The following is an 18,206-nucleotide window of genomic DNA, read 5'->3' on the forward strand; positions in this document are numbered from 1 at the left end:
TTCGCTTATGTCTCACAATTCCTTCTCGGTGGTGCAATTTTTTTCCACATTTCACGATGATGCTAAGTTTTAGCTTGTAATGAAGAAACATTTTCCCATACAAATATGTGGATTTGAGGGAGAAACTCAACGATATCACACTGCCAGATATAAACACAATTTCTGGCAAACTTAGAGGCACTGCCACATCAGTGTATGGGTAAGAGTATATGGTGAGCGTATGGCAAGAGTTCAACTTGTCGAATTCAGGGAGTATGCAACGCTTTATACATGTACAGATGTATACTTACTCACAGATATTTGCGAAGGAGTCTGGAGTGTATATCTGGAAACACGCTCTCTAGATTCTACCTTCTACTACAAAATGCCTGGGCTTTCAAAGAGAGAATTCAACATTGAACTCTTAACCGACGCTGACATGCTATTATGCTCGGAGCGCAGGATATGTGGAGCGCTTTGCCGGTATGTTCACAGACGCGCTAAGGCAAAGAACCTGTGAATTGGTGGAAAGTTCGACAAAGAGTCCAGCGAATTGAATTACACCATGCACTTAGATTTAAACAACTTACATGGATATGTCAGGCAACAAATTTACCTGTTGGAGAGTTTTGATGGCTATCGGATATGGAAATCGCCATGTTGACAAAATTCTCATCTGTGGAGACAGAGTCTGAAATGAGATACATTTTAGAGTTAGATTTAACATATGCTAGTAGTTTGCATGGTGTGCACAGCAATTTGCCTCTATGTTCAGAGCACCAAGTTGTACGAAATGGTTTCTACTCCAAGTTGTTGACAACGATGGAGAGGAAAAAAGATGCATAATACATTATAGTAATATCCAGCAATGTTTCAAGTTGGGACTGATACTGCAGAGTCACTGCGCTGTTTCTTTCAAGCAGTGGCTCTCGTGGAAGGAACACATTGATATAAATACCGAATGGGGGGTTACCACGACGTTTTCATTTGAGAAAGATTGTTACAAACTTAAGAATAATTAAATTTAGGTAAAGCTATGGATGCTATTAGAGGTCACCACGAAATTCACTTAGTTAACGATTGGTTGGGGTGTTATGGTGAAAGAGATTACATCACCATGCCGAATTTTAAACAGGCCAAAATCCTTAATAAAGAATTTGTCAGTCTGGAGCTGGATAAATTTGGGTATAGTTCACAAAACCTTTTTATGTTGGTATGTTTACACTGGACCCATCCAAACTCAACTGGTATCAGCTCCATTATGAGTTTGCAAAAATTCATATCATAAATGCAAAGTTGGAGACAAATAGCTTTATGTACTTGGTGAAGGGTAGCAATCCAGGTGGTGCATTTGTCATGCGTGGGCAGGTGGCCTATAACCTTTATGGCATAACACCTGCAAGCAAGAAGGTTATCGGTGTAATGAGAGGGAAAGCAAATGGGTTGTGAAATATGGAGTTTGTAGAAAAAAATGTGTGCATACAGTGACATATGCTATCCTTAGATGGCCAAACAGTGTGTGACTTATGGCCTCAATAGTACATACAGTTGATGATTACTTGGAATACCTGTTTGGAGCTGTTGACAGTGCTTCACAGCCCCCTCAATATTTTGCAACAACACAGTATTCAACCAGGAAAATTTGAGGTGCATACTGTATCACAACTGAGAACTGGTCTGTCATGACACAAGAACAAGCTTTTCATTTGTGATGACAGAGTTGGAACTGTAGAATATACACACTATTCGCTTTATTGATAGAATGTATGCATGTGTGCATATTGTGCACATTGTATGTATTTGTGCACTGTGTATACAAGTTACTATAATTCCTTTCCTGCAATTGGCCTTACAAAATAAGTCTCATATTTGGTTTTGTGTTATGCCTCACAGGTGAACTGTAAATATCCCATCTCATTTGTGACAACAGTTCCATGCAGTTGGACTGGTTTCCAGACTGTAAACTGTGGTTAAAGCGTTGAAAACATATATAGGTATGTCAATGACAGCTGTCTGACACAATCGTTAAAGGGCTGGAGATGTATAAATGAATCAGTGTGAGGTGTTTGACTCTGTACACTGTAGTTAAACTACAATAACAACTGATGCGTGAAATGACAACAGTAAATGAAGAGAGTACAAAAAAACTGAAAAACCTGAGTATGACTGTCATGTGAAACACATATGAAAAATTTAATATGATGTGCATTGTAGCATCTAATCAATAAACTAAATAATTTGTTAAATGTATCCTTGTTCTTATTTTACAACTCCAACTATGAGTTGCAAACCCTATTACAGTAACTTGTAAACTTGTCTATTATTATTACATGTGACACCTAAATGCACATGCTACATAAAGTAAGGGAGTGGTTGTTGGCAAGTTAAAACATGTTTGGAGCTTGTCATTATATCAAGTCCTTTTCCATTGAGTCATTTTATTACTGATGTCTGGTTAGTGGAGTGTGATTTGTGGTGCACAGATTAACTCATTCAAATATGCTTTAAATGGATTCTATAGCATTATTTCTCAGTAGCAGGGATCAGTGAGTTATATGTATTTGGAATCATAAAATACCTGGACGTAACCATCTGAAGTGACCTATCATGGAATTACTACATATGAATGACTCTTATGGCAGAGGCTATAAGATAGATATATTGTGCATCATGAAGATGTCAGTTATGGAAAATCTGAGAAGGTACGTTTCAGGCAATATAATACTCTCTCCCACATAAGTTTTGGAAATGACCACAAAGATAAATCAAAGCAAATATGGAGGTTTATTGTCAGTAATCAATCTTTTGTTGCAAATGAAGCTGGGACAAGGGTTAATGTATTCTCCATCACCCATCACAAGGTGACTTGCAGGTTTTATGCATCCAGTTTTTGGAATGGATACTAGTATCATCTCAAAAAGCTAGTGTCTCTCTTCTATAGGATCCCATTTAAGTTCATACAAACACACACGTAAATTTCTTATCATAATTCATTAATGAGTTTATAAATGTCTGGTCACTATGATAGTGTTAGCATTTAGGAACTTAGATGAAGTTGAGACTAGTGCTTCGTATATCAGAGGTCTGTAACCTTAGTGCTGGTATGGGGGCAGCTGTCGATGGCAACAGATATATAGAAAACAACAATGAATTAGTATGCTTCTGAATTATTCTAAACTGAGGCCTGAAAATTAAGAAATGAAAAGTGCTGACAACAATAACCAAATTACATTTCAAAATCAGGAATTTGCATATACTGTGTACCTAGATGGATGGAGTGTTAATGGAATATTTGTTAATGGCAAGTATATAGGGAGATGGAGTACCACACAGTAATACTCTAAAAGGGAGCTGGTATTTTTTTAATGTAGATCTGCTGCTGATAATATAACAAAACAACTCTTAGGACATGTCACTGCATTGTTGAATAGCATGTGTGAAATACGGGCTATGCCTCTAATAAACCCCTTAATCTTTACATACCTCGTTGATTTGTGTGTAATATTGTTAAGCGATGCGGACCTCGAAGTATTACGTGCACTTTTCGTGCCGCTACATCCACAGTTCACTGTATATGACAGAGAGTGCTTGGTTCCGATTTTAGCAGTTTTTCTGCCTGTATGTGCATTGATTAGTGGAACAGTGAATGGATGCATACACTATAATCTCTCTTTCTTATTCCTAATATGTCAATGCGAGATATATGGTGGCGGAGGTAGATTTACTGCGCAGTGTACCTCAAACGTCCGTTCCCTAAAGTCGCATAACAGAGCCTTACCCCTTACCTGAGTGGTCAGTGCATCTGAGTGCCATACAGTGGGTCCTTGTTCAATTCGTGGCCGGGTCGGAGATTTTCTCCGCTCGAGGACTCGGTATTGTGCTATTTTCATCGTCATCTGTACACAAGTCATGTAATGTTGTGCCTACTGAGAAGACTTGCGACCAAAGTGAGGACTACCAGCCCTCAGTGCCATACGATCATTTCATTTCCACTGAACAGAGATTCATGGGAACTATGTTGTCGTTTTTCCATGGAATCCCATTTACTACAAAGTTGAGAAACACCCCTGGGATCACATATGTCTGCACAGCTCTCAGGATGATCTATGTAATGGATAAATGGGTGCAAATCCCACTCACGTAAGTAATGAGTTTACCATCAGAAATAATTTTCTTTCTTTAAACACAGTGTGCGATTTTACTGGTAATTACGCCCACTACTAGCGTCCACTAGTCTGTGGCCAGGTATTGCCAATCAGATAGTGTACGCTGAATTTAGAATTCATGTCACTAAGATGGAAGCAAATTCGTGTATGTGCAGTTTTTAATAAGTTATGTAATTAGGTTTGTGGCTGCTGTCTCTGGCCTGGAAAAGAAAGGCATACATGTTCCCACTGATGCTGGGCGGGGTGAAATGTTTAGACATGTGTCCTGTGGTAACCCTCAGATGGCCCTCCATCCTTGTAGCACTATTGCACATTTCATCTCCAAAGTGTTTGCTCCTGGCTGCTCAGATGCGAAGCGACACTGTTAGTAACAATCGAACTCGCTTGTGAAGCTGTCTCCACACGAAAAGCCGGCTGGTGGTTGTGGTTGTGCCAGAATGGGCCTTTGCAGTGTGAGAGGCAGTGGGCCATGGGAGAGGAGTTCCCGTACACTGTTTGTTTCTAATAAGGACATTACTATAGTTGGTGTACTATCTCAGTGGTTGTGCTAACAGCACAAGTGTGGGAAACTGGTTAAATGTGAGACTTACGTGCAATTTGGCGATGTCTTGTGTGTTTTTTAAACGTACATACATGTATTTAGAAATGTTTCGACTTGAATTTTCTTAATTTTACACTGCTTTTACACGTCCACACTAATGTCATGATGTCAGAATCATCGTATGCAGCCTGATGTTGGCGTCACAGTGCATTGGCCATAATGGGTAGACTCTTGCTATAGCAATCAGGCAGCCTTGAAGTTTACCCATCCACTGTAATGTTAGAATATCTGGGCAGCCATGACGTCTTTTCTGGGATGTAAATAATAGTAATTAGATAATTCAGCCAAAAGGATAATGTCTCTCTGAATTCCCCCTCCCGTCCCTCCCCCCCCCCCCCCCCCCCCCATTTTCACACATCCACTGTAATGTCAGAGTGTCGGAGTAGCCATGATGTCATTTTTAGAGTTCTGTAAAAACAGAATGTTTATAGGATTACTTGTTGTTCATCTATCTAACTGTTAAAAACTCTTTCTTTAGAGACAGGTACACGTATCAAGTTGAAATTTATATCACATTCTAAGGTCACGTCAATCATTTATACAACCCATATTTTGATATTCTACTTGTAAAATCATTCATCAAAACCTCTAGGGTACTTCTAGCTGACCAAGAATCATGAAATTGGACAAGAATAGTTTCACATTACAACTAAACGAAAACATCCCGAAAATTTTTAAACTGTAATTACATCACGTTAAAAAATAGTGATTTGTTATCCAACAGTTCGTCTGTCCATCTGTCTGTTCAGACCTCTTTTTCTCAGGAATGGGTACACGTATCAAGTTGAAATTGATGTCACATGCTAAAAGATTTGGCGGTGTAATAAATGTAAGCTTTTTAAGTCAATGCAATCAAAAGAAACTGTCATTTATATCAGATATTTTGATTCTCGGCAACTCACTTATCAAAATCTATAGTGTATTCCCATTGACAAAAAAATCATGAAATTCAGTGAGCAGCAAGCTTTCACAGTGAAAGGAACGGAAAAAAACCGACAGTTGTTAATTTATGATTATATCACACGAAAAAAGCATATTTGTCATTCTCGAGAGTCTTGAAATTCCCAGTACCGATATCGATAACAGGGGAAAATGGTCAAGATTCTCCATTCCCGGGATGGCGGAACTATCTGTATACATAATTAAGTTTGTATGGAACCCTCGGCGTGCAAGTCGTACTCTCATGTATCTGAATTTGTTTTGGATCTATGTTACATTAATTAAGGTTAGGGTGACATACACACAGGGTAGTCAGAAACAGTCTGAAAAGCTTGTAAGAGTGTTGCAGGGTACGTTGTATTGGAAAACAGCTGTTAAGAAAAAAATTCGGTAGGTAACGCCTTTTCCGAGTAAATTACCAATGAAGTTAGCCAATCAGGCCGTTGCGCGCGCTGGTTCAAGTTGCCCACCATATACAGTAAGTGTCAATTGTGATCATAATGTAGATGACAGCGCACGACACTGCTCAGTCTTTCCCTCAGGTCCGATTGTTACTACCATACCAAGTCCAATTTCAGTTTTAGTAAACCAGACAAAGATCACGTTTGGCGAAATCGTCACTAGTGGGTGTGGCTTGAATTTGTGTACACAACGGTCTGATTGACCAACTACAATGCTAATTAACTCGGAAACAGCGCAACATATCGAATTCTTTTCGTAACAGTTACTTCTCAGACCAACCTTATAAATTTTTCAGCCTGTTTCTGATCACCCCATATAGAGGCAGTCATTTTTACTAACAAATTATAATATAATTAAGATTATGCTAAATACACAGGATGGTGTGATAATGGGTCACCAGATAAGAGCACAAGGGGCACTTTGCTTACCTAAAGAACATGAATTAGACTTACATAAACATAAGAACAGCAGTGCTTCATCTGTTTACATAAGGATCCCAGGCCAAGTGACCGGTTTGCTTACATTACTGTCAAAAATCAGAGTTGATGTGTTGGTACAGTCCCCCTACTGTTTGAATATCCTACCATTGTATACTTACTGGTTCCTCCGAAGTACTGTTACTCCTTAGCTTACTGTGTGGGCTGCCTAATTACATATCCCCTGTGCACGTATCCACTTACCTATGTTGGGGAGAACACTCACATATGTTTTTCGTGGTGTAATGGTGTGATGGTCTGAAAATGAATAGTTTCTTGTCGTTTAAACATATGCATTCATCGTAAAGAGAACGACTCGAAATTAGGAGAATGTTTATGCAGAGTAAGCAATGAAGTGTGATAGTAATGAAGCAGCTGGCCTTACTGTTTATTGGAAGCATTGTAACTCAAATATTTTTCTTCTTCAGAGAATAGTGAAAAAATAGTCAAATGTCGGAAAAAGTATCCAGCCACTAAAAGAATGGCTCTTACAAGAAGGAACCGTACTTTAATTTCTTCTCTACACCCCTCACTCCCTCTCTCTTACTCTCAGCCCTAACTTGCCCATTTACTTCATTCTCGCAAAAATAGTAAAAAATAATGCAGCTTGCGTTTAAATTGTACTTTTCCTTTTCATTCTTTCTATCACTCCTCTTTTGATTTTCTTCTCTATTATTACGCCCAAAACCTATAAAATAGTCCAATTTTATATATTTCGTATTTCTTCGCCTATTATTCATTCTCTAAACATGTGTACCTCATAATCTTTTTCTCTCTTCGCTGACAGAAATGGAATTATGATATCCTTCTCTTTTAGGTCTGCTTATCTCATTTTTCAGTCTTCTATTTTGCACTTACACCCATCTCCGTCCCTTCCTCCTTCCCTTATCTCTCTTTTTCTCTCACTCTTTCGCATGACTCCATACACCTGTGGCAGGTACTTGTAATTTTTGGCATTAATCTGATTCCCAAAAGTGGAAATTTATAATTTCAATTTGGAAAACACGATGGAAAGAGATTTTTGCATTAAACATGCGGTATAATGGAACTGTTTTTAAAGTTATTTCCAGTTAAAAAGATAAGCGTCAATCGTAGACTTCAAACGCATTCGTAAAAGTTTTATACGCTTTGTGCCTCATATGTGTTGGTATCTAGTTATTTTCAGTGTATTCGAACGTTCAGTGATTCCCATAGTCTGTCTCGAAGCCAGAAGGCAATCTGGAGCGCCCTCTTCTAGCCTGTCAAGTAAGCATCCGTACACATGGGGCATAAGCATACAGAGTGAGCGTCGGATACCTTGTAATTCCTTTATAAATGACTCACTTCCTCTGTCTGGTTACACACAATAGATTATTTTTTCTACAACTGTTACCAGACTGTCCGAATTTCCTGCCGTTTTGTCTACATTGACTCATTTTTTAAAATTGTGTATAGCAACAAATATGAAAGAAGAAAGTTCTGCAATGCATTGTACACAATAAACAGGCGTGAAGATCCTACCAATGGCGATATTTTAACTGAATAAAACGTAACTTGTATCGTGATGTATAAGGCATATTTCAGAAGCTGCATACACAGAATCATTATCAAAAAGTTTTAATACTGTAGTTATTGACGCCATATACACTTAAATAGAGAACTTGTTCTATGTTATTCCGTAACTGTTGGTACATTCAAGAGTGAGATGATTTAATATGAATAATCTGACAAAAAAATCAGGCACCCAGACGAAATGGTCGGTTGCCAATGTAACTTCCTATAGGTGCACGACATCAGTCGGTATGTAAAGGATTAGACCAGCGGTTCTCTGTGACAGGTAGAATGACGACCACAGCGTGTTAATGTAGTTCATGTTTAGTGTTGTTACCAAACCTAGTGGTGTATATAGGGGGTGTGCAAAGTGTCAGGTGTTGAGTTATCACTGTCAAGAACACGGAGGCGCCGTCTACTCATGTGGGACAGCGCTATCATTTCCTTACAGAGTTTGAGGCCACATATGGGTCTCCATTAGGTCAGCTAGTCGAATACTGCAGTATCCAGACTTGTGGGGCATTCCGATGTGATGGTGGCCTGATGCTGGACTGCACGGGGACATGGGGATAGGCATACCTGTCGTGAAGTATTGGTCGACCACGTCTGACCACCACAAGGAGGATTGTCGTACTGTGCATCAAGCACATCGTACTCCTTTCATATCCATGCCGCCATCCTAGAATAGGTAATAGGCTCCTTGCAACATCCTGTGTCATCCCACGCCATTGGCCAGAGACTAGCAGCAGTTGCACTACCGAATTGCCATCCCATGTATTCAAAATGGTTCAAATGGCTCTAAGCACTATGGGACAACATCTGAGGTCATCAGTCCCCTAGATTTAGAACTATTCGAACCTGCGACCGTAGCAGCAGTGCAGTTCCGGATTGAAGCGCCTAGAACCGCTCGGTCACAGCGGCCGGCCATCCCATGTATAGGTTGCCGTTAACATCATAATGCTAACGAATGTGTATGGATTGTTGATGAAGGTCATTGTTTGCAGAGATGGATTGCGGTTGTGCATCACCCCAGATGACCATTGTCGGCGAGTGCGGCGGCGACCTGAGGAGAGGTCCAGTTCTTGATATCTTTCGGAATGGCACGGCGGTGTTACTCTCGGCGTCATGGTGTGGCTGTGACTTCAGGTCACCGATGGTAGTGAGTGAGGGACCTCTTGTAACACATCGATACGAACCAGACACCCTGTGTCTTTACGGTTTACTTCTTATGCGATGGTATCGTGGTCCCATTTTTCAACAGGACAACGCTGATCTAAGCAGACACATGTTGTCTACGAATTCTCTATAAGATACTGCGGAACGCCTGTGGCCAGCAACATCGCCAGATCTGTCCCCTGACAGAACATGTGTGAGACCAGATCGGACAGAACATGTGTGGGACCGGGTCGGACAGAACATGTGTGGGACCGGGTCGGACGTCACTCCATGCCAATACGATACCAACATTTTTGGGCCAGCTTGCCTCAGACGAGGGTACAACGGCTTTTGGCACTCATCCCAACCGAGTCAGTCCAGGGGAGTGCAACATCATACTGCTAAGGTCCTTATACTACCAAGTCTCTTGTGAGTTTGACTTGATTTTGCAATCACTGCAGTAACATCTTATACACTCTCAGCCCTCAAGTTCCATTTCGTTTGCTCCTCCCCTTCTGGATGCTTCACTTTCTCTGTCAGACAGTGTACCTAAGCAGATCGAATCTCTTCACGTCTGTCACTGTTACAATGTTGACGCAAATGCATTCGTGAAAACATTTTCCATATGACTGATACTATACTGCCTACAGCACATCAGGTGATTCCTGTCCAGTGCTTTCTTCTCAGCAGAGGACAGCAGGTAAACTATGAATCGGGGTGTAATGTGTGACAGCGGGAGGGTTGTGGTCCATCGATACTGTGGTTCACCGTTCCATGTTTTCCTGTTCGCGTTGGTGGGATCCCAGAACCGTAATGCTAAAATGGAATCGACGATTCGGGAAGTCTGTGCTCAACACTATGCAGGATCTCAGAAGTTCTGCGCTACTAAGATCTGAGAAGGCAAACATATTGCAAGTCCAGCCATCACTGGAGCAAGAGTGGACAGCAAGAGTTTGTAGCAGGAGCAGCCACACATGCATTGCGACTACGTCTGGACCGCTACGAACTCGCAGGTAGGCGACCATTGTCGCGACTTCCTCGATGCTGCCATAGAAAGAGGTACGCCGGTAGTTAGGCGCCTATCTAGACACAGGAGTACCAAAACGTTCTCCTTTGAGACGATTCTCAGTTCTGCGTACAGCATCAGGGTGATCTTATCTAGGAGGATAATTTTTCAATACTAAAGAATTTTTGTTCGATTTCGGCAAATTGACATATTTCGCTTGCTTCAAGGTGGAAGGGATGTAGCATAGCTTAAAGCAAGGTCTATAAATGGAGATTAGGAGGGTAAGGGCACTTGGGGATAATAATTTCGATTCGACGTTAGTAGGCCCAGGAACCTATTAATTCCCTTGCCGTCCAATGATTCAGTGCAGTATTTGGGGAGGAAGAGGGAGGAAGAGGAGGTGGGGATACTGGTTCGCAAACTGTGTCGTGTTGGCTTCCTGTTGGGATTTTCAGACGAGGCCCAGTTTTGTATACAGCTTCACAATATATGTAGTCATGTAACAAGGCTCCAAAGAGAACAATAACATCAGACTGACCTCAAGATCATCACAAAAGCCCAGCAGCGTATTTGATGGTAAGGGTTGCCATTAGGAACGCGTAAGCAGTAAGTTGGACTGCAAACATTCCATCCCCGTCGTATTAAGAACTGTGGTGGTGTTCTATCTTCCAAATCTCAGCAAAGTTATCTTCCAACGAGATAACAGGAGACTGCATGTTGCCCATGTTGTCCTGACCTATCTCGATGAAGAGAGAGTGTTTGTTTCCGTGGCCACAACGTTCTCCATACCTCTCACCCACATCTGGTCCTGGGTTACCAAGAGCCTGGCATGCCACCATTTCTCAGCAACTATGACTGACGAACATTGGCACAGATTTGAAGCAGCATGCACAACTGTCATCCAAGTGCAGTTCGGTCCGATGCACAGCCATGTTTGATATGTGGTTGATGGCAATGGTGGCAGCTCTGTGTACTAAATTTAGCATCCTGCCAAATCCCAAACTGTGGTGTCATCGATCATCGATAACATCGCTACTGTAATCGACCGCCGCAAAGTTGCTACACGTCCACGCAGCATCATCGGCGGCTCAAACCCATCGAGGCTCGAGCCTCACTCGTTTTTCATTGGGGTACTTTGGAGTAGCGAAAGTTTAATTATAACCACCCTGTCTGTAGAAATTAGATTTATTTCATTTTTGGCTGCCTTTGCATGCCTACAGTAACGTTATACTGTCAGACTTCTCTTAGGTGGTCACATATTGACATCATACGAGAGTGTCGCCTGTGGAGGGTAGATGCATACTATGAGGGGCGTTCAAGATGTAATGCAACAAATAATTTTTTCTCGGCCAATTACGGTTGAAAAAATACAGAAATTGTTGTGGGCATCCTGAAATATTCCAGCTTCAGCCCCTTTTGTTTCATGAAGTTTCGATACGTCGCAGCACTATACATAGACCTAAAATGCCCTGTGTGATCGAGCAGAGCCGGCCGCTGCGACCGAGCGGTTCTAGGCGCTTCAGTCCGGATCCGCGCTGCTGCTACGTTCGCAGGTTCGAATCGTGCCGCGGCCATGGATGTGTGTGATGTCTTTAGGTTAGTCAGGTTTAAGTAGTTCTAAGTCTAGGGGACTGATGACCTCAGATGTTAAGTCTCATAGTGCTTTGAACCATTTGACCAAGGCGAGAGAGCTGTCATAGAGTTTCTTCTGACAGAGAACCAGAGCGTCGCAGGTATTCATAGGTGCTTGCAGAATGTCTGCGGAGCCTGCCAGTGAACAAAAGCACGGCGATTCATTGGGCGAGGCGTCTGTCATCATGGCAACAACTTTGCACAAACCTGTCCAATCTCCCGCATGCTGGCTAGCCTCACACAGCTGCGACTTCTGCTGTGTTGCAACGTGCGGACACTCTTATTCGAGATGATCCACAGATCACAGTCAAACCCCTCGCTGCTGAACTGGACGTCTCCGCTGGGAGTGCTGACACACTCGTCCATCAGCTGGGGTCTCAAATGTTCCTTGCCTCCTAACGAAACTCCATAAGGAAATATCAAGGAATTGCTTGCACTTAGGAGGCTGACGGTGACAACCTTTTCGCCGAACATTCTCATAAGCGATGAAACATGGGTTCATCACTTCGAACCGGAGACAGAACGGCAATCCATAGGGTGGCGCTGCAACATCTCTCCACTGAAGAGATCTAATGGCAACGGTCTTTTGTTACTCTGAAGGTGTTGCTCCGTTTGATGTTCTCCCTTAGTTCAACTCTTGAAGAAACGACTTCAGCGTGTTCGTCGCCACAAAAATGTAAACGAACGTATCTTTCTCTACGGCAACTCAAGGTCACACACGAGTCTGCGCACACGAGAGGAGCTCATAAAACTTTACTGGACTGTTCTTCTTCGTCCATCCTACAAGCCGGATCTCGCAGGTTGCGACTTTCATCTGTTCAGCCCAATGAAGGATGCACTCCGCGAGAAGCAGTACGTGGATCATTGTGAGGTTACTGAAGCAGCAAGGTGTTGGCTCAGAGGTCGACCAGTAGAGTGGTACCCTGCGGGGATACAGGCTCTCTCAGTAAGACGGCGTGAGGCCGTCACACTGAACCGAGATTGTGTTATAAAATAAGACTTTGGAGCAAAAAGAATAGGGAATAATATGCTGTATTGTAATACCTCCGAAACGGCTCGATCGATTCTGATGAAATTTTACATGTATATTCGGCACATCTACATCTACATGGATACTCTGCAAATCACATTTAAGTGCCTGGCAGAGGGTTCAACGAACCACCTTTACAATTCTCCATTATTCCAATCTCGTATAGCGCGCGGAAAGAATGAACACCTATATCTTTCCGTACGAGCTCTGATTTTCCATATTTTATCGTGGTGATCGTTCCGCCCTATGTAGGTCGGTGTCAACAAAATATTTTCGCATTCGAAGGAGAAAGTTGGTGATTGGAATTTCGTGAGAAGGTTCCGTCGCAACGAAAAACACCTTTCTTTTAATGATTTCCATCCCAAATCCTGTATCATTTCCGTGACACTCTCTCCATATTTCGCGATAATACAAAACGTGCTGGTCTTTTTGAACTTTTTCGATGTACGGTAGTCCGTCAGTCCTATCTGGTAAGGATCCGACTCCGTGCAGCAGTATTCTAAAAGAGGACAGACAAGCGTAGTGTAGGCAGTCTCCTTAGTAGGTCTGTTGTATTTTCTAAGTGTCCTGCCAATGGGGTGGCCGAGCGGTTCTAGGCGCTTCAGTCTGGAACCCCGCGTCCGCTACGGTCGCAGGTTCGATTCCTGCCTCGGGCATGGATGTGTGTGATGCCCTTAGGTTAGTTAGGTTTAAGTAGGTCTAAGTTCTAGGGGACCGATGACCTCAGAAGTTAAGTCCCATAGTGCTCAGAGCCGTTCGAACCATTTTGTCCTGCCAAAAAACGCAGCTTTTGGTTAGCCTTCCCCACAACATTTTCTATGTGTTCTTTCCAATTTAAGTTGTTCGTAATTGTAATGCCTAGGTATTTAGTTGAATTTACGACTTTTAGATTAGACTGATTTGTCGTGTAACCGAAGTTTAACGAGTTTCTTTTAGCACTCATGTGGATGACCTCACACTTTTCGTTATTTAGAATCAACTGCCACTTTTCGCACCTTTCAGATATTTTTTCTAAATCGTAGATGTGAGAATCAGTCGTAATGTATTTTTCATACCCCTAAGTGATAAGGGTGGTAAACCCCAAAACTTTTTTCTTATTTTTTGGACAGCACTTTTTATTTTTATTTTTTCATGATGTGGCATCAAAAAATATACACCACGCTTAAATTTCACCCTTCTCCCACCAATCCCTATTTTTCAATAGTGATTTTAGTAATTTAATAATTTTTAACCCAAGTTGATACCTGATCAGTTATCACTTGATCAACAGCTCGATCGATTCTGATGAAATTTTACATGTATATTCGGTACGTCTGAGAATCGGTCGTAATCTATTTTTCATATCCCTAAGTGATAAGGGTGGTCCACCCCAAAAAAATTTTCTTATGCTTTGGATAGAACTTCTTACTTTTATTTTTTTATGATTTGGCATTACAAAATATACGCAACCCTAAATTTTCACCCTTCTACCACCAACCCCTATTTTTTAATAGCGATTTTAGTAATTTAATGATTTTCAACCCTGGTCGATAACTGATCAATTATCACTTGATCAGTTATCCCCGCCAGGTGTCTACCGGTGATAGTCTTTCACTATTATATAGATAGGTAATAGAAGAAAACGTATCAAAAGCAACGACTCGAATATCCCTCTTTCAATCGACGTAACTAGACCGAGAAGTTTAACTAGGTAGCACGCGTCATTCGCCAAACTGACATTTAGGCCTAGCGCACATGCATCGATTTTTATCGTACGGAAACATATCGTACGATCAAAGTCTTTCAGTGGACAAAGAAGTTCCTATGCTCTCCTTTGATCTTCTAAAAGAATGTAATCGTACAATATGTTTACGTGCGATAAAAACCGATGCGTGTGTGCTTGGCCTTGTTCATAATGCTGGCGAACACGTTTCGACAAGAAATTGCCGCTATGTTTGTATGCTCATGGACGAGCCGTGTATCGGCTGCAATTGTTAAACCCGCGCGATCTACCGTAGAAACGCTAGAACTTATATTGGCCGATACTGCCGGACTTCCCCCTAAATCTTTTCTCACTCCCTACACAGTTTTCGGCCATTATTATTGTTTGTGTCACGAGCTCACGCCAACCACGGCTATTGTGTTACACGTATACACTGTGTTACACGTATACATTATTCTTATAGACAAGAGATAATTTATATGGCAAAACAACGTTTGCCGGGTCGGCTATAACATATAAAGATTTTCAGAGGCGGAACTAAGTTCGCCCGGTATACATTGTGTTACGCGTACACATTATTTTTATAGACTAGAGATAATTTATATGGCTAAACAATGGATGCTGGGTCAGATATATAACATATAAAGATTTTCAGAGGCGGAACGAAGTTCGCTGGATATAGCTAGTTTAGAAATAAAATGTGTTGTATTACTTATTGGAGGTCCCTTGTAATTCCTAGTGTGCTCCCGTCAGTCACAGCAACGGAAAGCTATGAATATAAGCGTCATTAATTGCTAAATAAAGAGCTGTGTTATTCGATCGAGAGTGTTAACCGACTGGTCTCTTTTTCCACCTGCATACACGAAAGGATAAGACAACACAAACCGCGTGCAATTTTAATCGTGTGTTTACGATACCGCACTGTACATAGACAATAATTATGCTCGTACTTTGTTACTGGCTATACTTGTGGCTGGCAGCCTACATAGGAAAACAAAAGTGTGAATACTTAACTGTTAAGAGTACGGCTGTCGAGAGGCAGCTCGAACCGAGAGCTCTGGCGAGAGAAAATGCGAGGCAGCGTGAGCCAGAGTTCGGTGTCGCTGGGCGGCAATTGCAGCTCCTTCTTCAATCTCCTCATTTCTTCTCCGGCGCGACGCTTCTCGTGTGGGCGGGCTTTCAGTGCTTCTTCGAGTGCTTTGTGTTTCTGAAAACAAACGTTAAGTATTCACCAGGTAACGTTTTCAAAAACTAAAAAACTGTAATGGATATTTAGCTGATAGTTTAAAGTAAAAGTGAACGTAAAACGACAAATCTGTATAAAACTCAAACGGACTTTTTGATGGCTGAGTTTCTCCTGACGTATTCATCTTTGAAATGACTTCCGGGAATTCATCCAGGTAACACTTTCAGCGCCGCCGATATTTCGGCGGGAGAACACCCCGCCATTTTCAAGACAAACTGCAACTGCAACTATAATAACAACGAGATATTGGCATGCACGTCCAGCTATTGGAACAGTGTTATTAAGGAGGCAGTTGAGATTAAATTAGCGAGCAACCTCGTTAACAGGGATGGAGGTTTTTGTTTAAACTCTGTTTGGAATCCGGCTCTCTCCCTTGTCAGAAAACAGAGGAGACAGAGTCAATGCTACCTCACCTGCGAGTTCGTAGTCTCACTATCGATATCTCTGAAATTGGTCACATTTGGTGGCACAAGTGTTCAGTGTGTATGTTATCTTTCCTGCATCAGTCCGAGAACCGAGGTTTTAAATTTGTATATACGTCGCTTGTCCGTTGCAGTTTGCCTTGAAAATTGCGGGATGTTCTCCCGCCGAAATATCGGCGGTCGCTGAAAGTGTTACCTGGCTGAATTCCCGGAAGTTATTTGAAAGGACTTTTTGATGTTAGGAGGAGGGAAAATGGACACCACAATATTCAGTATTTTCAATAAAATAGGTGAAGTTAATAAGTATTTCAACACTGTTCGGCACTTTTACTGACACTCTTAAGCAGGTATGTTATGACTACAATATCAGTGAGTTACAATTGAAATCAGTAAACTCATGCAAATTCCTGGATGCAAATATTTTGGTGTATATGAAGTGAAGAATGTGAAGAAAACGAAAATTATGGCAACTACACCTACCAATTCGTGGGATATAGCAGGAGAAACCATGGAGGTAGTGACGACATTCAGTTATCTCGGTTCCCAGATCTCTGCTGATGGCGACTGCAGCCATGAAATCCGGAGACGCCTGTTGCTCTGTAGACAGGCGATGTCAAACCTTGACAAGGTTATAAGGTCCAGAGATATTAGCAACAAAGATCCGTATTGTGAAGGCTATTGTCTTTCCAGTTGTGGTGCGTGGATGTGAGACCTGGACCATTAGAAAGGCTGAACGGCGAAAATTGACTCCTTCGAATCGTGGTGTTGGAGCAAACTTAAAGAGTTCCGTGGACTGCAAAGAGAGCCAACAGATCAATACTGGAGCAAATAAAACCAGATTTCTCCCTGGAAGGTCTAATGTTAAAACAAAAGCTGACCTACTTTGGACACACAATGCGAAGGCATGCCTCGCTGGAAAAAACATTAATGCTAGGGAAGATTGAAGGAACTAGAAGAAGAGGACGTCAGAAGATGATATGGATCGATGGCATCACAGAAGAAATGTGTTCCAACCTGGAAGGTCTACGGGAGAAAGTGCAAGACAGGAAAAAGTGGCGTAATTTGGTTCATGGCGTCACGAAGAGTCGGAACCGACTAAACGAATAGAGAGAGAGAAAGATATGAAGTGTAATAATCACATAAGCTCAGTCGTATGTAACACATTGGTTCTTTGTCAGTATAACTGGAAAACGCAGTCCGTCTGCAAAGAAGACTTCTTACAAGACATTCGTGTGACCCATCCTAGAATATCGCTGATTTGCGTGTAACCCATATCAAGGGGGTCGGCTCTAGCGTTCGATTCCACTTCTCGGCGTTGAGAGTACGTCATGTGTGACGTCACGAGTTTACGATGTGAAGCTTGTAAGCGGCATGGAGGTATAATAAGAGAAGATTTCAGGACATCACAAACTTGAAGCCGGAGTCCGCCTTGTTAGTTGCTCCAAGCATTAGCTTCTGGTTGAAATCTCTTGATCGATAATGTCAGTTTGCGTCATTTACATTGTGCTAATTATTCCGATTGTAGCCTAAAGTGTAAAGGAACCATATTTCGTACGTACGTGGACTCCTTCATGCGAAATTTTATGTTCATGAATTACGCTTGCGCCGATTACTGTTGCTTACAACAAATAGTGGCATTATTTTTGTCATTTGACTTTAGATTTCCTGTCAGACGAACTCTAATAGTTCTCTGGATTAACGCTATGAGAAGGAAAGACAGCAAATGTACCAAATATAGCAAAATGTGTGCTCAGCGTTTTCGGGTAGAGGACAAAGTCTGAACGTTAGTTTCGTCAGTTCGTATTAAGCGCCTCTGTTGTGTATTTGTCTGGTTATTCTCCTAGAGGATAGCTAATGAAT

General features: G+C 41.8%; 1 protein-coding gene across 1 annotated transcript in view; it reads right to left on the reverse strand.

The window, feature by feature from the left end:
- The window catches only part of LOC126473084 (serine/arginine repetitive matrix protein 1), a 130,005-nt gene that overhangs the window by 12,476 nt on the left and 99,323 nt on the right, over positions 1–18,206 (reverse strand). The window contains exon 5 of the mRNA XM_050100363.1: positions 15,693–15,885. Coding sequence (XP_049956320.1) covers positions 15,693–15,885 — 193 coding nt within the window. The remainder of the gene's footprint in view (positions 1–15,692; positions 15,886–18,206) is intronic.

This window comes from Schistocerca serialis, chromosome 1 (assembly GCF_023864345.2).
Source record: "Schistocerca serialis cubense isolate TAMUIC-IGC-003099 chromosome 1, iqSchSeri2.2, whole genome shotgun sequence".
Classification (NCBI taxonomy): Eukaryota; Metazoa; Arthropoda; class Insecta; order Orthoptera; family Acrididae; genus Schistocerca; species Schistocerca serialis.